The 21,240-nt window shown below is 53.7% G+C and overlaps 1 protein-coding gene across 7 annotated transcripts; it reads left to right on the top strand.

Moving 5' to 3' along the window:
* Nucleotides 1-3,232: 3,232 nt before the first annotated feature.
* ACSBG2 (acyl-CoA synthetase bubblegum family member 2) lies at nt 3,233-20,284 on the top strand. 7 transcript variants are annotated; one of them, XM_053965879.1, is made up of 15 exons: nt 3,233-3,282; nt 7,600-7,729; nt 9,783-9,862; nt 10,418-10,662; nt 11,946-12,034; nt 12,567-12,687; nt 13,142-13,222; nt 13,757-13,906; nt 14,376-14,552; nt 15,123-15,304; nt 15,547-15,780; nt 16,362-16,579; nt 17,758-17,897; nt 18,760-19,006; nt 19,567-20,284. In XM_053965879.1, the coding sequence occupies exons 2-15, from the start codon at nt 7,629-7,631 to the stop codon at nt 19,677-19,679; spliced, it is 2,178 nt and encodes a 725-aa protein (XP_053821854.1). In that variant the 5' UTR covers nt 3,233-3,282; nt 7,600-7,628; the 3' UTR covers nt 19,680-20,284. The 7 variants fall into 7 exon arrangements, with proteins under 7 accessions (XP_053821854.1, XP_053821853.1, XP_053821850.1 ...); XM_053965878.1 differs by lacking the exon at nt 3,233-3,282 and adding an exon at nt 3,308-3,379; XM_053965875.1 differs by lacking the exon at nt 3,233-3,282 and adding an exon at nt 3,376-3,448 and having other exon boundaries at nt 10,421-10,662.
* The last annotated feature ends 956 nt before the right edge of the window (nt 20,285-21,240 follow it).

Genomic DNA, 21,240 nt, shown 5'->3' with positions numbered 1-21,240 from the left:
GGTGCTGGGGCTGGGTTGGACTCGATGATCTTGGAGGTCTCTTCCAACCCAGTGATTCTGTGAATTCTGTGACTCTGTGAATTCTCTCTCAGCCCTCTCTTCTCTGCACTAACCAGGCCCAGCTCCCACAGTCTCTCCTCATCACAGAGATGCTCCAGACTCCTCATCATCTTTGTGGCTTTCACTGGATCCTCTCCAGTAGCTCCTTGTCCTTCTTGAACCGTGGAGCCAGGACTGGACACGGCTCCAGATGTGCCTCACTAGGAGCAAGGGGCAGGATCACTCCTGCCCTGCTGGCCACACTCTTCCCAATGCCCCCAGTGTCCCACTGTCCCTCCAGGGTTGTAATCCCCTCCACTGGCTCACCCCCAACCTGTCCTGGTCCTGGTTCCTTCCCTTTCCTGGAGCTGCCAGGGCCACCCTGCTCCTGGTGCCCCAGGAAACGAGAGCCCTGTGGCTCCACAGGAGTTAATCCTGGCAAACACAGAGCCAGCAAAGGAGCTGTTTGACCAGAGGCAGCTCTGGTGCATTTGCTATTCCAAGCTCAACAGCTCCCTGCTTGTTTAAAAAGGGCTGTGCCAATCAATAATAAATCCAGTCAATAATAACTCTGAGCTATCAGCCCCTCTCCTGCCTGGGGCAGGGGTGCCCAAGGACCACCTGTGCCCATCTCTGCTCTTCACCACCAGCGTGGTCCCCTTTGGCCCCAGAACCAGCAGGGGCTCAGCAAACACCACAGGATTTACCTTGGGAGTGATGCAACCTCGGTTTGTTGGACAAGGACACGGGCAGCACATAAAAAACAGCTCACCCGAGGTAATCTGTGAGCTCAGGGAATGGCCAAAAATAGATCTGGTGACTCCTGCCACTTGAGTTAACCTTTGGGCTGTGCCCCTGGAGCTCTCCTTGGTTCACTGGGATTTGCATTCCCCTTGTCAGCACAGCAGGTCCTGGCTGAGGACCAGGGCAGGCTGGAGTATGAGGGTCAGGACTCTGAATTTTACAGATCTCACCAACTTCCAGGCTGCTGTTTTGTCTTGCTCTCCAAAATAAATTTGCCATCTGAGTGAGAATGGAGCCACCTTGGAGGGGCTGCAGAGAGGTGAGAGAGCTGGGGAGAGGTGGGAACGTGGAGGAGCTGCAAGGGAAGGCTCAGAGTGCAGGAGAACCAACACAGCCAGAACTGGAGGTGCCTGGGCCAGAGGACAGCTCGGGGCTCCCGAGGCTGCCCTGGCCCTGCTGTCCTGCTCTGCTGGGGCTGTTTTACAGCTGCAATATCCCCAGCACTGCTCTGTCCTCTGGCCCTGCTGCTGCTCCAGCTGCAGCCTGACCTTCTGGCAGGAGCTGCCCTAATTACATATTCCTTAGGTTTGCTCATCAGCCTGAGTGGTGTGAACCAAACCCTCCCCTCCCTGTGTGAGTGGGGAATGTCTCTGGGCAGTGGGAGGAGGCAGAGAAGAATTCACAGGGAAAAAAAACAATGGCTTGGAATTCTTGGTCTGCACCAGGAAAATAGCAGGAATAATTCATTTTACAGCTACAGCTGTTTTCCTAACAGGATAAACAAAATCCTGGCTTTTCTGCAGCTTTATCAGCCAGGAACAACTGGGAACGGTTACATGGATCCATCTGATCATAACCCTTAAAAATACAGTAATAAATAAATCAATATGCACTGTTGGACTGCAGCTTAAACAAGCAAGACCCAGGGAGGGCAGGAGATGGTGGAGCTGCACCAGACCACAGGTTCTGATAATGAAGGGGGCCTGGACATCATGGCCAGAACTTGTGCTGGTGATGCTGCTTAGCTGTGCCCTTGGCTTGTGCTGGTTGGAAAACAAGCAGCTTGGAACACAAAGCCTGTGAGGAACGACTGAGGGAGCTGGGGGTGTTCAGCCTGGGGGAAAGGAGACTCAGGGGTGACCTTATCACTCCACAGCTCCCTGAAAGGTGGCTGTGCTCAGGTGGGGTTGGGCTCTTTCTCCAGGAACTGACAGAACCAGAGGACACAGTCTCAAGCTGTGCCAAGGGAAATATAGGTTGGATATTAGGAAGTTGGTGAGATCCTACCCTGTAGGTAGGGTGTTAGGAAAAACCTAATTAGGATATCAGGGTCCCCGTGTCCCACACAGCCCAGTCCCGCTGTCCCGCACAGCCCAGTCCCGGTGTCCCGCACAGCCCGGTCACGGTGTGGGGCACAGCCCAGTCCCGCTGTCCCGCACAGCCCAGTCCCGCTGTCCCGCACAGCCCGGTCACGGTGTGGGGCACAGCCCGGTCACGGTGTGGGGCACAGCCCAGTCCCGGTGTGGGGCACAGCACAGTCCCGGTGTGGGTCCCGCACAGCCCAGTCCCGGTGTGGGGCACAGCCCGGTCCCGGTGTGGGGCACAGCCCAGTCCCGGTGTGGGGCACAGCCCGGTCCCGGTGTGGGGCACAGCCCAGTCCCGGTGTGGGGCACAGCCCGGTCCCGGTGTGGGGCACAGCCCGGTCCCGGTGTGGGGCACAGCCCGGTCCCGCTGTCCCGCACAGCCCAGTCCCGGTGTGGGGCACAGCCCGGTCCCGGTGTGGGGCACAGCCCGGTCCCGCTGTCCCGCACAGCCCGGTCCCGGTGTGGGGCACAGCCCGGTCCCGGTGTGGGGCACAGCCCAGTCCCGGTGTGGGGCACAGCCCGGTCCCGCTGTCCCGCACAGCCCGGTCCCGGTGTGGGGCACAGCACAGTCCCGGTGTGGGGCACAGCCCGGTCCCGGTGTGGGTCCCGCACAGCCCAGTCCCGGTGTGGGGCACAGCCCGGTCCCGGTGTGGGGCACAGCCCGGTCCCGGTGTGGGTCCCGCACAGCCCAGTCTCGGTGTGGGGCACAGCCCGGTCCCGGTGTGGGGCACAGCCCGGTCCCGGTGTGGGGCACAGCCCAGTCCCGGTGTGGGGCACAGCCCGGTCCCGGTGTGGGGCACAGCCCGGTCCCGGTGTGGGGCACAGCCCGGTCCCGCTGTCCCGGACACCGCGCCGGGCATTGACCGCGGGTAACCCGCGCCGGGGAAGGGGCGTGGCCTAGCTGTTATTGACAGCCAGGTCCTCCAATCGCGCGGCCATGCGTCTCTCCCCAGCGCAGGGGGCGTGGTTTCGTCTCTGCCCACCACCACATTGCCCAATGGGGTGTTTCAAAAGCACGGAGTGGGCGGAGCACAGGGGACTCGGCCACGCCCCCCGCGCGAGCGCCGTTAAAGGCCCCGCCCGGCGGCGCGCGGGAGCTGCTGAGGGGCCGCGCGCGCTCCCGCCGGGCCCGGAGGTAACGCGCGGTCCTAAAGCCCGAGCCCGGCGGGGCTGAGGGAGGGACGGGGGTCCCGGCTCCACGCAGCCCCTCTGGGTGTCCCCAGCGACTCCCGGTGCGTGGGGGATGCCCGCCCACCGCGGGCGTTTCGCTGGGGGGCTCGCCATCCCGGCAGATGCTTCTGGTGATGTCCCGTTTGTGGGTGGGCGTGTGGACAGCGCGGGGGGGAAATTCTTGGCGGTTTTGGTTAAATGAACACAGGGTGGGTTGGAGGGGCGGTTTCCCCCAGCCGGTGGTCTGAGGAGAGGGGATGTGTCCCTTCCCCTGTGCTGTCCAGGAGCCCATCGTGAGGGACCATGAGGTGTCCTGAGAACGTGGGATGCTCTGAGGTGACCTGAGAGTTTGGGAATGTTCTATGAGGTTACCTGAGACTTTGGGATGCTCTGTGAGGTGACCTGAGAGTTGGGAAAGCTCCGTGAGGTGACCTGAGGGATCAGGGATGCTCCAGCGGTGACCTGAGTGTTTGGGGGTGCTCTGAGATGCCCTGAGAGGTGGGAATGCTCTATGAAGTGCCCTGAGAGCTCGGGGATGCTCCGAGAGGTGGCTTTGGGATGCTCCACGGGGTGACCTGAGATTTTGGGGGTGCTCTGAGCGACCGCAGTGCTCGGGACGCTCCTGTGCCAGCTCCCCTGGGACACACAGCCATGTGTGGGAGCCAGGAATACAGAAAATAGAGTTTTATAGGAATACAGGAACACAGAAAACACAGCCCTGAGCTTTCCTGCTGGCCGTGGGGGCCTTTCCCCGCCGTTCAGGGAAGGGCAGCTCGGCGCAGCCTCCCGGTGGGTCCCACTGCTGGGGAATTCACCTGAAAGAACCATCCCGGTGCCCTGGAGAAGCAACGAGCCTGCCGTGGAGAGTTGTGCGGCTGTCTGCTGCCCAAGCCATGCTCAGTGGGCAGCTTTGTGCGGCCAAACGCTCAGCTCTGAAGGTGCTGCGGTGGAGGCAGGTGCCTGTCTGCAGTCGCGACAGACACTCATCATCCTAGCAGAGGCTGAAGTTACTTTCCCTCCTGTTTTCTCCACTCCAGCATCAGGAGGGCATGGGGTTACCCAGCACCAGTGGTCAGTGACAAAACCTTTAGTGCTCAGGAAGCTTTTATCACCGCCTCTCCTAAAATCTGAGTTTATCTAGGAGGAAGAGGAATGGGTTGCTCAGCTTTTGTTTCCTCACTTAGTGACTCTTTAAAGGAACAAAAAGGCCCAAGTTTCGTTTTTGATGGTGATGTGGCAATTGCCTGGAGCTGCTCTGGACAAGAGCAGATCGGATGTGGTGCCTTTATCGCTTAAAAGAAATCCGCCACAGGAAGCCGTGTGGGGCTGTGCTGGAAAATGTCAAGTGGTTGATAACGTGCTCGGTAATTTGAATTTGAATTGGTGTTGTTGAAGCTCTGTGTGTGTTTTAGGTAAAGGTGTGTCCAGAGCCTGTTGGAAATGGAAACTCCACTCTTACCTTCACAGTCAGTAGTTTGCACTTCCTCAGACCTTTATTTTGGTTTGTCAGTGGAGTGGTTCCAAAGAAACACTCCATTTCCAGTTCTTCTGGGTCACGCTGCTCCCTCAAAGCAGAATGCGTTTTTATTTAAATGATTTAAGATGTCAGACAGGCTTAATTAAAAGGGAGGTTTCTTCCCGCAGGTTTTTTGTTTGGGAGTGTGTCCTCCATATTCCTGAACACCGGTACATTATGGTGTGCTAATTCCTCTGGCAACAGCGTGGGGTGAGAGCATTTGGTATCCAAGAGTTACACCTGGCTCTGGTGAACAGTGGAATGGTTTGGGTTGGAAAGGACCTTAAAGATCAGCCCCTCCTAACCCTGGAACTTGTGTGTTTACCGGCGGCTGTGTTTGTAACCCAGCATCAGGGAGGGAAGGCCCGAGCCGCGGTGCTGAGCGAAGCTAGGGAGCGTCTCCATATATTGGGAAATGTTTGCTTCTAACCAGAATTTGTTGGATAAAATGCATGTCCGGTTTGGGAAGCTGCACAGCCAGATTGCAGTTCAGTTCATGGGGTGAGTGTGCTCCAGGTTGTGCACAGTGAGAGCAGAACTCAGCGGTGGGCTCCACTGGGAAGAGCTTTTCCCTCTTGGGGGCCTGAAGGTGATGCAGAAAGCCTACCATGGAAATGAACCCCAGAGGGATGGAACACCTCTGCTGTGAGGGAAGGGTGCGAGAATTGGGATTGTTCAAGCTTTGGGGTGACCTTATTGTGGCATTCCAGGAGCTGAAGGGAGCCTGCAAAAAAATGAGAGACAGGGAGAGACTATTTGAAAGGGCTGGAGTGCTAGGACACGGGGAATGGCTTCCCACTGCCAGAGGGCAGGGCTGGATGGGATCTTGGGCAGGAATTGTTCCCTGTGAGGGTGGGCAGGCCCTGGCCCAGGGTGCCCAGAGCAGCTGTGGCTGCCCCTGGATCCCTGGCAGTGCCCAAGGCCAGGCTGGACAGGGCTGGGAGCAGCCTGGCACAGTGGGAGGTGTCCCTGCCATGGCAGGGGTGGCACTGGATGAGCTTTGGGGTCCCTTCCAACCATTCTGGGATGCCATGATTCCCTGACAGCAGGAGTGAGGATACCTCACCCTTTCCCTTGAAACTTCATTGCTGCAGTAACACACAGCTGGGCAAGAGAAATGCTGTGATTACTGCAGAGGCCAAAGCCTCACTCAGGGGTGCCCTGAACCCCTCGTTGTGGGGTGCTGGGAAGGAAAGTGGGAGCAGCATGGCGAAAGGGGGTCGGGAGTGATGGCAGCTGCTGCCATCCGTCCCTGCTGGGCTCTGAATGGGTTTTCCTTGAGCAAGATTGGCCGTGGGGACAGCTCGGGGGGCACTGCGGGTGGGTTTGGGCTGCTCCGGGCTGGGATGGGCGAGGGCAGCAGCTCCGGGCCGGGCCAGGGAAGCAGCCCCGGGCTGGGCCAGGGGAAGCAGCCCCGGGCTGGGCCAGGGGAAGCAGCCCCGGGCCGGGCAGGTCTGAGTGGCTGCTCCGAGCACGGGGCTGCAGCTCCAGCACCATCTTCTCCCACTGCCAATCACCCCTCTGGTGCTGCAGCCCACGACGGGTGTGCGGCAGCGCCTGCCAGTTATCCGTGCGCTTCAGAGCTGGGTTCTTTTGCAGACATCCCCCTCTCTCTGCTCGTGAATTAAACTATTTCTGGCGTGGTGACTCGCAGGCTGTAGCAGAGCGTGGCGTGAGCAGCAACGTGTCCTTGTGCAGATGAGTAAGCGGAAAGGGGGATGTCCCTGAGCTGTGCCTGGCGTGGCTTTCCCCTCCCGACAGAGGCAGCTGCCGCAGCGTGCTGGGTCGGATTTATGACATAAAAGCCTTTTTCATAAAAAGACTTTCCTGTTCCTCATGGAGGCGAACATGCCCCTTGCATCACACGATTTAAATGTGTCAGTCTAATGCAGGTACAAAATAGCAGCCTAAAATCCACTTCTTGGAGAGATCAAGGATAGTGGGATTCATTTCCAATCAGCTTGAAATCCCTTTAAACAATTAAAGCTCAGCCTGGCGACTCATAAGCATCAAAGACTTTTGATGAGTGCAAACCTTAAATAAAATCAGCGTTTAGAAGAAACACTTCGTTTAGGTGATGAAATCCCCCAAGACAAAGTGCTGAAAGCATCGTGGGAGCCACAAAAAAAAAAAAAAAATCCAAACAACAACAACAACAAAAAAAAACCCACCAAAAAAAACCCAGCTCCGAAACGCTTATTTTGATGCGAACAGGCTAAATGTGAGGTGTCCCAGGGCTGTGTCCCCCCAGAGGGACCCGAAATCGCCGGTGTGCCGAGGCTGGTGAGCAGGCGTGGGGCCAGAGCCTCCTTAAGAGGCGGCGGTGTGGGGTGACGAGCCGCTTCCAATTGCGAGGCAGCAGCACATGACATAAGATGCGCCAGATCTGCCTCCTGGGCGCTAGTTTAAAAATAAAGGATATTACACGTCGGGCTGGGCGCCGGTGCGGAGCGGCTGCGGAGGGGAGGCTGCGGGACCGGCGATGCGCGGTGAGGCTGGAGGGATCGGGGGGGGGCTGCGAGCCGAGCTTTTGGGGCAAAGGGAGCGTGGAATTGAAATAGTTTGGCTCGTGGTGCTGTTGGGGAGCTGTGGGTGTCTGGTTCTGCTGTGGGGTTTTGCAATGCCCACTGTCAGAATTTCCTGTTATTTGGTGCAAATGCAGCAGGCTCGCGTTGTGCCTCTTTGGGGTTGCCTCGCTCACGTCAGTGGAGCTGCTTTGCTGTGACGTGTGGCTGTATTTTAGATTTTCCAACCTGTTTTTCGCAGGGACAGTGCTGTGTGAGTCAGACGCCAGGATGGCACTTGCAGAACCAGTCTCGGTGGCTTTTTGCAATTCGGCTCTTCAAGGGAGCTGTGAGGTGGCACAGGAAGATGTGCTGCTCGACTCTTCACCCAGGTTGGTCTACTTTAGGATTTTATTTAGGATTTATTTGTCTATTTAGGATTTTATTTACCCTGTTGTGACCTGTATATATGGTTTGTATTCTACCATGCTTACTTTGATTAATTAAAATTATTTTGGAAGAGCCCTGCCTCTGCAGGGAACAGTTCATGTGCAGTACCTACACTGATCTCAAACTCCTGCTGGTAAGAGGCTGCTTATATTTACAGACTAAAGAGCAGATTAGGGTCTATATCTCACCACAGCATATTGGGATCTAGCTGACTAAAACCTCTTTACCTAAATTTTTTGGGGCTGCATTGAACTACATGTTGTAAGGGGGAGAAAAAGATTACTTGATTGACTGCAAGGGAAGTAGCTGAGGCTTTTCTGCTCATGTTACTGGGTCATTTGCATGCTTTGATCATAAAAGCTGGTGGAGAAATGGTGCAGAACTACTGCAACTGAGGATTAATTTGTGCTGAAAAATGTTCTCAATAATGAGGAGGGAGCACAGAGATGGGAACATCTCATAATCCCCTTGGGGGAAATAAAGAAATTATTTACTCAGCCCTGGTTGCTGGCTTGCAGATTAGTTCAGAGAAGCAGTTCTGCTTTAGGACAGGACATGTGATCAGCCATGTCAGATCTTCCCTGGGCCTTAAACCTCCTCATATGCCCAAAGCAGTCATAGTTGTGTGCTCCCTAGAAATTCAGAATAAATGTAGATTAGAGGGAAGAGATTTCCCCCTTACCCTGAAATTCCCACAGTGCCTGTGCTGGTTGTCTTGACTCTAGCCTGGTAGAAGGGAAATAAAAGGTGGGACTTGGAAATAAAGGAAATAAAAGGTGGGAGCCCTGCCTGGCTTGGGCTGAGGAGTTTGTGTGGGCCCAGAGGAGCTCTCACCTGTGTGCAGTGTGACTGTGATGGGCAGAGTCAGGGCTCCTTTCTGCCCCAGAGCTGCCCCTGCAGTGCTGGGGTTACTGTGATGTCAGGGCTCTTCTGGAAGAGCCTGGGCTTGGTGCTGCAGCTCTTGCTGCTGAGAAGGGAAAACAGCGGTCTGGAGGAACAACACCTGAGTGATGGGCTGAGACAAAGGGCCCGGTAGGGCAACAGGATGGAAAGTTTGGGTCTCTGCAGTGTAACCTTAAATCAGCTAAAACTCAGACATCAATGGTCCTGGCAGGGCATTGCCCAGGGCAGGGAACAAAGCAGCAGCTGCCTGCTTGGAGGGTGGGATTCCCAAATCTCACTTGGTCTGGCTTCCAGCTCCTGCTCTCAAGTGGGACATGAGCCTTGATTATCCCTTACCCTCCTCATTCGGGCTGTGAGACAGTCCAGCTTGGAAAGGCATGGAGTAAGAACAGTTTTGCAACCAGGCAAGTGATGCTTCACGAGCTCCTGCAGGGCTGAAAGTGAAAGGACAACTCAGCTGGGAGGAGCCTGGCTGAGCACACGGGGATGAGCCTGTTTCTGTTTCTTCCCAAGCATGTGGTGAGAGCCCTGGTTTTAATAGGAATACCTAAGAACAAGATTTCCTGTTAAATCAATTTCCTGCTCTTTTGCAGGAAATCTCCGTGGGTTTCCCCATGGGGTGACTCCAGAGTGTCCCCAGGGCCTCCCCTGTTGTTGGACTCACATATTGCAAACAGGAGATGAGCTCCAGATCCGAGTGTCCCTTCCTGCCCCCCTTCTCCTCCTCCTTCTCCCAGCTGCAGACTCTTTGTTTCAGGCACCTGGAGCAGCCTTTAGGAATTAAATGATGGCTGTTTTGAGGATGATGTTTATGCATTCTTCTGCAGCTTGTCTGCAATGAAAGCTGCAATTAGGACAGCACTCATTTTCAACACCAGCACAGGCAGAGCTTGCACACTTGGAGGGAGCTGTTCCATTGCTGGGGCCATGTGAATTAATAATGGGCAGGGCAGTGAATTAATAGTCACCTGCAGAGCATCAGGAATCACTCTGACATCCAAGGACTGAGTGACACGAAGGGATGGAGCAAACCTGCCTGTGGCAGGCAGCCCTCAGTGTTCTCATCCAGGGATAATTCCTTTTGCCTTGCAGAACTGCTGAGCCACACAACAGTGAGCCAGGGGAAGATTCCAAGATGGAGAGATATCAGGTGAACTCACTCGGTCCCAAAGGTGAGTGGATGGGAGTTTGGGGACTGTGGGGTGCCTGAAATTATTATTGCAGTGAGAGAGGGATTTGTCAAACCATGACAATGGAAGAAGCAGCTCAGGTTGCAGGATGGGTTGTGCAGAAGTGTCTGGAACTCAAGTCTTTAAAGCACAGCTGTGCTTCAAGGGTTAAACAGGCAATGTCAGTGCCTGGTGCTCATCTGCCAGGTACCAGTGTCCTGCTTTCAGTCCTCCTTAAAAGAAAAAAAAAATTAAAATAGCAGAGTATAAGATGCAGGAAACTTTCACCTCAGCAGTACAAGAGCCTTAGGGCAGCAGAGCGGGTTAGAGGGGATGTAAGTAGGAAATGTTTAACAAAATTTGAAAGTGCTCTAAAGGCTTCTAGTCTAAAATACTGGGGGTCACATGGTGAAATTGCCACGGAGAAAGGGTCAAAAAAGGGATGTGGGAGGGGGTGTAACAACCTTTGCTTTCATATGCTTGAGACTTTTATTTGTATTGCTGTTATGGCAGCAGGAAATTTCTAAATCTAAGATGCTGAACACTTTCCTTTCAAAGCAGCCTCCTCCCCTCCTGGCTCCAGTGTGTGGACAACACGTCGTGATGGAGAGGTCAGGCTGAGGATGGAAGAGCAGGGCCCTGGCAGCGAGGCCCCAAAGACTGTGCACCAGCTCTTGCAGGAAAGTGTCAACAAATACAGTGACTATTACGCCCTTGCATCCAAAAAAGGTGGCCAGTGGATAAAGCTGACGTATAAGATGTACTATGATGAGTGCTGGAAAGCAGCCAAAAGCTTTCTGAAGGTAAGAGTTTGTTGAGTTCTCTTTGTGCATATTCACAGAATCCTAAAACCAGAATGGTTTGGGTGAGAAGGGATCTTAAAGCCCATCCAGTGCCACCCCTGCCAGGGCAGGGACACCTTCACTATGCCAGGGTGCTCCAAGCCCCATCCAGCCTGGCCTTGGGCACTGCCAGGGATCCAGGGGCAGCCACAGCTGCTCTGGGCACCCTGTGCCAGGGCCTGCCCACCCTCACAGCCAAGAATTCCTTCCCAAAATCTGATGTAAATCTCTCTTGTTTTAATTTAAAACTGTTTTCTCTCTCTGACCACTGTATCAAAATAAAACAAAGGAAACAGTGTGTCAAAACAAAACAAAGTCAAGTTTAATGTTCACTCATTTAAGTGCTGGAATGGCTGCAGTCAGGTCTTTCTTAAATCTGGAAATTCCCTGAATGCAGGTGAATCTTACAGTGACAGGGAAGTACGTGAACATACTATGGACACCTTGGTGTTTCATTTTTTTTGACAGTTGCTTCCACATTTAACCAAGAAAAAAAACATGTAAGGAAACATTTAAAGTGAGGTGTATGGCAAACCTGGACACTGCCCCTCCAGAGGCTTGGAAAGGTTCATCTTTCTAAGAAAAAAAGGGATGCTTACAAACCAGACTTCAATGTCCCACGTGGCCTAGCCTTTTGCTTGTGCTGCTGGGATCAGGAGACTTGGAGACAGAAACCAACACTACCTGTTTTTATTGTTGGGATCAAGTCTTATCTCTTCAAGTTAAGGCCAGTCTGGTTTTACTCCTGTGGTGGGATCTCCCACTCTGGGACAAAACCAGAGTCTGGCTGAGGGAGTTAAAGACTGGGACTCCAAGAACTGGAATTTCATAGCCAAGTGTGACTGCCACTGGAGCTTGTTGCTCTGGCCATTACTGATATCTGACATTCCCAGCTTGTGCCAAATGTGCCAGGAGGTGTTGTCTGACTTCACCTCTCACCTCCTCATTCCCAGCCCAAGGGGAACTGGTAACTCCCTGGATGACAGGTTTATATTCCTGTTAGTGTCTTTCCAAGGGCAGACCTCAGCAAATCCCTGTTTTCCTGCCCACTTACAGCAGGACAGTGATGTGAAACTTTCACTGGTTCCATCCTGGCTCCTGGGGAGTTTTTCAGTGGGAATTACCCTGCGTAAGAACATGAACTCTTCCCTCAGTGCTGTGCTCACAGCAGAGATGTGCAGATGAGCCCTGAGCTTTGTCCAAAGGGGAAGGCAGGCTGCTGTAATGCCATCTCTTGTTTACAGCTGGGGCTGGAGCGTTTCCATGGAGTGGGCATCCTGGGATTTAATTCTGCTGAGTGGTTCATTGCTGACATTGGAGCTATCCTTGCAGGGTAAGACTCTTGTTTCTTGCCATGCATTTTGCTTTGGCAGGCAGAGAGTGACTGCAGTATTCACATGAGAAGTTTTTAATTAAAAAACCCCAGTAAAACAAACAAAGAACACCCCAAACCCAATTGCTTAGATTTGGATTTAAAGAAGGTAAATAGGAGCTGAACTATTTCATAATGAATTAATGAGACAAAAATTAAATACTTCTGCTTCTCTCAAAATAAGATGACCAATAGGTTGATCCAAAAGCATTCTTATGTACACAGTGATAAAGGAAATGCCAGAGAATCCCATGGCTGGACTGTGATATCTGCCTTCCACATGAGATATTTTGGTCCCTTGCACCACTCTTGACATTTCCCATGCCCCAGAACAGAATCTTTCATTTTGGAATTAAGCTCTCCCCTCTTTGTTGTCATTTTATGGGATATTGTTCTTAAAGTTTTTCCTCTGAAATGGTCTGAATTTTACCAGCAACTCTGCTTGTCCTCTAACTCTGTTTTGCTTTTCTGTTCTGTTTTTTCCCTTTTCCAGGGGATTTGCTGTTGGGATCTACACTACAAACTCTCCTGAGGCCTGTCATTATGTAGCAGAGAACTGCAGTGCCAACATTATAGTGGTGGAAAACCATAAACAGCTGCAGAAAATCTTAGAAGTAATTATATTTTTTAAATGGCTGGGGGTTACAGCAACCTGTTGACAGATGTGGGAGGGTAAAATGCTGTGGGAGGGCATTACCTGAGGGGAGTGCTGGGTCTGAGAGCAGAGGTGAATTCCTTGGTGTGCTCCCTGCTCCAGCCAGGTGAGCTGTCACTGGCACTGTGCCTCACAAGAGGTTAAGTGGTGCTTTCACTTCTTAAAAGTCTTGGGCTTAAAATAGAAGAAGCCAAAATGAACAACTGAGCATCCTCTAGGTTGTCTGGCACCATCCCAGCTCAAATTATGACTGTTCCTAGTGAGGCAAACCCATTCTTTAAGGAGCACAGATGGGATTCTCTTGGCTTTACATAAAGTGGCAAATATGAGTATCGTGCTCAGTGGGGGTTACAGAGGTCTGAAAGGGACAAGCAGCATTTGCTCCTTCACACAAATCTCCCTTCTTAACACAGATTGAACACAGACTACCTCATCTGAAGGGCATTGTGCAGTACAGGGAGGAGATCAAAGAGAAGAGACCAAATCTGTACTCGGTAAGTCCTGGCCTTCTTCACGGCTTCTAAGTGCTGGTTGTGTTCAGCTGATGGCTGCAAGTACCTGTCACCTGCCCTGGGGCCTTGAACATCTGGTGGGTGACATCCCTGTCCATGGCAGGGCCTTGGAATGAGATGGTCTTTAAGGTCCCTTCCAAGCCAAACCGGCCTGGGGTTCTGTGACTGTGATCCCCTGAGCTCGTGTTGGCTGTGGTGGGCAGGAGGTGTCTGCTGTTGTGCAACCTGGATAATCCTTGTTGTAGGGAGGCCGCTGACCTTTGCCAGACACCTTGGACCCCACAGTTACTCCAGGGAGTTGCTACAGAGCTGTAAAGCTGCTGGGGGTGGGTCTGTCTCCTTTCTGCTTCCCCTGTGTCAGCCAGAAAACACTGTGGGGTGACAGTGTGGGTTTACAGCCTCTTCCAGAGGTCTGGACAGGGAGAGCAGCTTCCTTCTCTTGGTGTGAATCAAAGAGTTTAATTTTTCCTGTGGGTGATACCTTACAAAGGGACTGAGCTCTTGTGTTCTCTGCAGTGGAGGGAGTTCATGGAGCTGGGCAGGGACGTGCCAGACTCGCGGCTCCACGAGATCATCGCGTCCCAGAAACCCAACCAGTGCTGCACCCTCATCTACACCTCGGGCACCACGGGGCAGCCCAAGGGCGTCATGCTCAGCCACGACAACGTGAGTGCCCAGTGCCACCCCAGGGGTGCTGAGGGAGAACATCCTGAGCTGGGAGGGACCCTCAGGGATCATCAGCCCAGCCCCTGTCCCTGCACAGCCACCCCACCAAGCCCACCCTGAGCATCCCTGAGAGCGCTGGCCAAACGCTCCTGGAGCTCTGGCAGCCTCGGGGCCGGGACCATTCCCTGGGGAGCCTGGGCAGTGCCAGCAGCCTCGGGGGGAAGAACCTTTCCCTGAGCTCCATGCCAAGCCCTGGCACAGCTCCAGCCCTTCCTGGCCTCCTGTCCAGGGGCCCCTCTGCCTCCCCTCGGGAGGAGCTGCAGCCCCCGAGGAGCCTCCCCTCAGTCTCCTGTGCTGCAGCTGAACGAGCCAAGTGCTGCTGTTGAGATCCCAGGGTGCTGTAGCTGTGTTGTGCCTTGTGAGTTCTGTGCTGTCCCTGCTCTGAAGCCCCTGTGGGTTCCTGTTGCAGCTGACGTGGACGGCGGCGGCGGCGGCGCGCTTCATCATGCTGAGCGATGCCCACGACAGGCAGGAGGAGGTGGTCAGCTACCTGCCCCTCAGCCACATTGCTGCACAAATGTGTGATATTTGGGCAGCCATGACCCTCGGAGTGCAAGTTTACTTTGCCCAACCAGATGCACTGAAGGTAAAAAAAATAAGATAATAAACTTACCCTAAGATAATAAACTCGTCCACCTGCTTGAGCTGGGGTGGGTGCTTGAAACAAGGCTGTGTTATCTCATGCTTCTGTCAGCTTTCCTAACTGGGTTTACTTTGCCCTCTGACCGACTGCTCCTGTTGGTTTGACTGGAGCCTGACCTTCACCTTTTGACTCAGTCACAAACTGGGAGAAGCTGACCCAGCACTTCAGAACTGGATCTGTTGAGTTCTTACCTGACACCTGGTGCTGCATCAAGAGCTGGCTGAGCAACAGCCTTGTGTTTGCTCTGCCCACGTTGCACCATGGCCCCAGCTAAACCTGAGTCCTGAGTAAAGGATTTTTGTGTCAGTGCTGGCACTGAAAGTGTTGACCCTTGCTCCCTTCCCAATTCCCACTGGAATGCCCCAGGGGTTCCCCTCTCTTGGTGGTGCTGCAAAAAACAAACAGTTCCTCAAAACTGATGGCAGACTCCCAAGTTTTTGCTAGTGACCAGTACTGACCTGAAGTCTGCAGTGAATCACTTCTAAAAACTGCATTAAATCCTGCTTCTCTCAGGGCAGCTTGGTGGAGACCCTGAGAGAAGTGAGGCCAACTGCTTTTTTGGGAGTTCCTCGTGTCTGGGAAAAAATGGAAGAGAAAATGAAATCTGTGGGCATGAAGGCCTCAGCGCTCCGAAGGAGAGTGGCATCGTGGGCCAAGGGAGTGGGGCTGCAGACCAACCTGAAGAGGATGAATGGGTAATTATGAGCTACATTTCAGGGATGCTGATGAGTTTTAGGAGAACTTTCATGTCAGATCAGGGATTTTATTCCATCCAGGATTATATTGCATCCAGGATTTTATCTCATGTGACAGACCAGTGACACTTGGACCCGAGGGGGAGCAGCAAGGGCTGGGGGCAGAAAATAATCCATTATTTTATTGAATGAACTGAAGCAGGAAGGGGGAGGAGTTGTAAGTGTGCCCTTTCGTGGTGCAGGTGCTCCGAGGTGCCGGTGAATTTCCGCCTGGCCCGGCAGTTGGTGTACAGGAAGGTGCGCAAGGCCATCGGGCTGGACCGCTGCACCAAGTGCTACACGGGGGCTGCTCCCATCACCAGAGACACCCTGGAATTCTTTCTGAGCCTGAACATTCCTGTGCTGGAGCTCTATGGGATGAGTGAGAGCTCTGGGCCTCACACCATCTCCCTACCTCACGCCTTCAAGCTCAGCAGGTGAGCGCTTTCCTGAGTTCTGCCTCTGTCTGGCACAGCCCTCTGTCCTGGTGCAGCTCATCCCCAGAGCCTTGCTGCCACTAAAAGGTCACTGGGGAGCCACATCACAGGTGAAGAGATCTGCCAAGGGCAGCAGCAGCAGGGATGTGTGAATTTACCTTGGCTGGGTTCTGTAGGAGCTGGGGAAGAAGAGAGGGGCTGGTGGGATGAAGGAAGAATTGGTAACTCCGACCTACTCTTCACTTTAATGGCAAATGACTAAAGGGTGCAGGGTGTCTTTGAGCAGCTCGTTCAGTCTGCACAGTGAAAGTTTGCTGCCAAGGACATAAATCTGCTCATTCAAAGCTCGGGTGTTGAGAACAATGAGTGCAGACCAGCAGGTGTGTGAGCACTGATCTCTGCAATAACAACTCTTTCTGCAGCTGCCCTTACATGAGCAGATGCCTTTGAAGCTTTTTGCTGGAGCTGTGCTAAGAAGCTGTTGGGCTTTGTTCAAACCCTTCAGCGTGAGAGGTGTTGCTGTGACTTCTGCTTGAATTCAGTTTAAAATAAATTAATCCTTGCTCTGTGCTCTGTTTCAGCTGTGGGAAGGAGCTGATGGGCTGCCACACCCTGATCCATAAACCAGACAAAGATGGCATTGGGGAGATCTGCTTCTCAGGAAGGCATGTCTTCATGGGCTACCTGAACATGGAGGACAAAACCAAAGAAGCCATCGATGAGGATGGCTGGCTGCACTCAGGGGACCTGGGCAAGCACGACAAGGATGGATTCCTCTTCATCACAGGCAGAATTAAAGGTAACACATCCCCTGACTTTGTCTTGATGTTGTGCAGCACTATGGAATCAGTGAGTTGTTGATGTTGGGAGCCCAACTGTTGTGATGTCATGGAGCCCAACTGTTCCCTCAGCACTGCCAAGGCCACCACCAACCCATGTCCCCAGCTGCCCCATCTTTTAAATCCCTCCAGGGATGGTGACTCCACCACTGCCCTGGGCAGCCTGTTCCAATGCTGAACAGTGAAGAAATTTTTCCCAATATCCCAACTTAAACCTCGTCTGGTACCAGGGACGCTCTTCTGGTTGCGTGGTTGTCACTTGCACAGAAGAATATTTAAATCCTTCTGGAGTTTTCACTTGAATGTGGCTGCAGGGTGTCCTCCCCTGTGGTGGGAGGAGAGGGGCAGTCTCTGGAGCTAGGGTGTGTTTGCAGAGTGAGGGAGAAGCCCTCTGATTCCAGCACCAGTGCAGTTAGTGCTTTGTGGGCTTGTTTTACCAGCAGCTCCCTCCGTTTCAGGAGCTTTGCTGGGTGACCTCCAAGGGAAACAGCAGCTTAACACTGTTGTGCAAGTGCCTGGTAGCAATGTGGCTCTTGGGACAGAGTTTGAGCAAGCCCAGACAAAGCCAAGGTCACTGAAGCCTTCAGCCCTCAAGAGAGAGAGGTGCTCATGTGAGGGCAGCTCTAAGGAACAGGAGACTGAGCAGGGGGGGTCCCCTCTGCTCTGCAGCACACAGGAACCTCCTTTCACTTCAATTTCTGACAATTTGGGTGCCAACTTAGGAGCCTTAGAGGCCCAGGGGTCTGTGCCAAGGGGCTCATGTGCATTGCAGGCTGCAAACACCCCTGGAGCACCAAGGCAGCTTTGGCTGGGCTCTGTGTGAGCAGCTCCTGCTCCCCTCTCCAGCCCTGCTGCAGTCATGGGATCAGCACTGGGGCTGGAAAAGCCCTTTAAGATCATTAGGTACAGCACCCCCAAGGCCATCACTAAACCACATCCCCAGTTGCCACATCCCCACATTTTGGAACATTTTTGGGGATGGTCACCCTGTGACCTTCCCAGTCCTGGTGTGCTGCCTTCTCCAGCTCTGCTGGCACAGACTCACTGATCCAGCAGACACAAAGGAGCAGTTGAGTTGTTGCAGATTGTGGGAAGGGGAGAAGCTCCAAGCATTAATCAGGATTTGATTGTTTTCCAGAGCTCATCATCACTGCAGGAGGTGAGAACATTCCTCCTGTTCCAATTGAGGATGCTGTCAAGAATGCTGTTCCCATCATCAGCAACGCCATGTTGGTTGGAGACAAAGCCAAATTCCTTTCTATGCTCCTGACACTGAAGGTAATGGAAAACAGGATGGGGATCCACCACCTGTGCTGCTGAATCTCAGTAATTCCAGGGAGGAAGGGTTGTTACACATTTTTAATGTCTTGTGGAGGCAGGAGCCCAGAGCAGGAATGGCTGCAGCTGAGCTGCAAAGAGCAGCTGAAAGCACAGAGTTGTCACTTGCTCAGACCGTCGGGCCCTGCTGCTGTTCAGGGCAGATTTTTCTGTGCCACAGAGGGCAGGAAAAAAACAGGAGGAAAAGACCCAAAAGTGAGGCTGGAAAAGAAAACCCTTCTGCTCTCCTCACCTGTTTCATTCTCTCCCAGAGCAGTCTGGGAGGTAAAAAGCTCTCAGGGATTTCTTTGTCAGACTCTGGCTTTAAACTCCACCAGGACACATCCGTGGTGGCCTGTGCTGACTGCCAGAGTGGGAATTGCTCCTTAGGGAGACTGAGGCCAACAGCCTTGGCCTGGGGCAGGGGATCTGAGCCAGGCCCTGGGAGGGGCCCTGCTGCACTTGCCATGGCTGAGTGCTGTGTGTGACTCCCAAGACTGCTGCTGCACGGTGTAGGGAAGTAAATTGTGCTCCAGAAGAGGTCTGGAAAACAGTGATTGACTTTGGACAGCACCGGAGGAATTTGGCAGATGAGCTCTGTACCCTGCTGGCTCCTGAGCAGGCAGAGACCTGAGGGGGTTTGTTTGTGTTTTGTCCCAAGTTTCCACTGGCAGCCAGGGTTTGGAAGAGAGCTGAGGGGCTGGTGGGGTTGGAGTGGGGAAGGGAAGGGACCCCAGGGCAGCATCCAGGGCTGGAGGCTCCGTGGTGCAGGGGCCTCAGGTGCTCAGCAGTGCTCAGTTCCCTGTTGTGGCCTGGCCTGCAGTGCGTTGTGGATGCAGAAACGGGTGAGCCCAGAGATGACCTCGCTCCAGAAGCTCTGGAATTCTGTCAGAAGCTGGGCAGCAAGGCCACCAAGGTCTCAGAAATCATCAGCAGCAAAGACAAGGCCATCTACGCTGCCATCCAGAAAGGGATCTCTGCTGTCAATGAGGGAGCCGTGTCCAATGCCCAGAAAGTCCAGAAGTGGGTCCTGCTGGAGAAGGACTTCTCCCTCTTTGGTGGAGAGCTTGGTGAGTGGTGGGGGTGTCTGGGGTTTGCCCTCTGCCCCTTCCCTGGTATTGAACATAACACAACCATGACTCCCAATGCACGGAGCTGCCCCCTGCCTTTCCTCACCGTGGCTTTTCCATGTGGCAGTTTGGGGTGGGGTGAACTGGGGTGAATTCCCACTGCTGCCCAACAGCACTCAGTGGAGCAGAACTTACCCGTGTGCTGTGGTGCCTCTTGCAGAGTTATGGAACATCCTGAGCTGGGAGGGACCCACAGGGATCATCAGCCCAGCCCTGTCCCTGCACAGCCACCCCAACAACCCCACCCTGAGCATCCCTGAGAGCTCCTGGAGCTCTGGCAGCCTCGGGGCCGGGACCATTCCCTGGGGACCTGGGCAGTGCCAGCAGCCTCTGGCTGCTGCTGTGCTGCTTTGGCTCACAGGGGAAGGGAGGGAGATTCTATTAAACTCCAAGAGAAATGTAGACCAGGTCCCTGTTCCCGTGTTCTGCCTCTCCCCTCCAGCCCTGCTGGGAGCTCCCAGTGCTGCCCTCGCCATTGACCCTGTGCTGGTTCCCCACAGGCCCCACCATGAAGCTCAAGAGGCCGGTGGTGGCTCAGAAGTACCAGGACCAAATTGCTCAGTTTTACACGGACATCGAAACCCCCTCGGGGGAGCCCTCAACCCGGACATAGAGCCTGGACTGAAACTGCCCCCGAGGACACTCCCAGCTGCCCAGGAAGGATTCCCTGGATCCTGTTGAAATAAAGAAGCTCAGCCTTCAGGCAGCCCCTCGGCGTCGCTTTGCTGTCCATGTCCTGCAGTGTGGTGAGCGTGGTCCTGCCCATGTTCTCCTGTGTCTCGTGTCCCTTGCTGAGATATCCCAAATATCTCAACTTTGTATTTTTTATTTCCATTTTTATAAGGATGATACAATGTTTACCTTAAATCCATGTGACGTGTTATGTTCTAACCAAAGTTTTCTTTTCCTGAGATGAATGTAAAACAGGAGCTGCAAATCAGGAGCTGCCCTTTTTCTGCTGAGGGAGAAAGGCAGATTTCATTTTCCAGCAGTGTCCTCACTCCCTGCTGCACGTTTCCCTGCATGCTGATGGCATCCATATAATTTTAAATCTCCTTCCCCACAAACTATTCCTGTCTGAGATGACAAATGCTGCGTGACTACACACAGCAGTGGAGGTGGAACCTCACATGAACTGGGCTTGTCTGTGCAATATTTTGAGTTTGTTTTACCTTTTTGAGTTATAATGAAGCCATAAATTGTATTGTTGAAGTTGTATCCGTGGCTGGTATTCTGAGAAGTGATTTACTCCAGGGATTATTTATAAGGCTGTGTACAATGTGTGAAATCTGTCTGTGTCTTACAATCCAGAAATGTTGTAGTGTCTGAAATGGGGAGCTCCAGAGTGGAGGGTGGGTGGGCTGAGGCTCTGTAGCTGTGTCTGGGGAGAGGAGATGGTGCTGGGAGCCCAGGCTGGTTCTCCTGAGGGTCTGTGATCAACCAGCCCGGAGCTCTGAGGGTCCTCCCTGGTGAATTCACTGAGTGGAGGGCACAGAGTCGCCCACCTGCAGCCAGGAGCTCCCGGTGCTCTCTGCTGAAGGGCTCTGCAGGGCCTGTTCCAGCTTCCAGTCCCAGCAGGATTGCCTGTGAATGGCTCATTGCACACCAGAAATCCTTACCTGAACAGGGCAGAGCAGCCCAGCTCTGATTCCCAGCTCCATTTCCCATGGAAAGGAGGAGGTGGGGGCAGCTCAGTGCTGGTGTCACAGCAGGGTGGGCTCAGGGTGGGTTAAACCCAAAACTGTCTCTGCTTTGGGTCAGTGAAATTCCATTGCCCAGTGGAAGGGTGGGAATGCACTGCTGGAACTGCAGCTGCCCCTGTGCCAGTGTGTGCTGAGCTGGCTGGAATCGCTGTGTCCAAGTGTAATAAACTCCTCTGTTTGTGTCTCTCGACTCTCACTCATTCCTGGGATGCAGCAGGCCCGGGGCTGGGGTGGGTTTGCCTCAGGCAGGGAGAGCTGAGCTGTGCCTGGGCCCTTCCCAGGGCTGGAGCTGCTCCCTGGGCAGCCACGGACCTGGACACTCCCTCAGGGGAAGGGATGGACGGTGCCAGGGCAGTGCCCGTGCCAGGGCTCTGTCCTTGTGACAAGGACCAGTGGGGACCCCCTCAAATCCCACGGGAGCTGCCCCAGGCAAAGCCCTGCTCCAAGGGCAGGGCCCCCTCACCTGAACAG

Source organism: Vidua chalybeata, chromosome 27, assembly GCF_026979565.1.
Source record: "Vidua chalybeata isolate OUT-0048 chromosome 27, bVidCha1 merged haplotype, whole genome shotgun sequence".
In the NCBI taxonomy this organism is placed as follows: Eukaryota; Metazoa; Chordata; class Aves; order Passeriformes; family Viduidae; genus Vidua; species Vidua chalybeata.
The sequence above is the reverse complement of the archived record's forward strand: the minus strand, read 5'-3'. Positions and strand labels throughout refer to the sequence as shown.

Excerpts from the sequence above, each read along its gene's own strand:
- ACSBG2 (XM_053965874.1), top strand. The coding sequence starts at position 3,391 with ATGCCCGCCCACCGCGGGCGTTTCGCTGGGGGGCTCGCCATCCCGGCA. Across the intron at positions 12,688-13,141 it reads AGCTGCAGAAAATCTTAGAA|ATTGAACACAGACTACCTCA; the intron begins GTAATTATATTT and ends TTCTTAACACAG. Across the intron at positions 14,553-15,122 it reads CCCAACCAGATGCACTGAAG|GGCAGCTTGGTGGAGACCCT; the intron begins GTAAAAAAAATA and ends TGCTTCTCTCAG.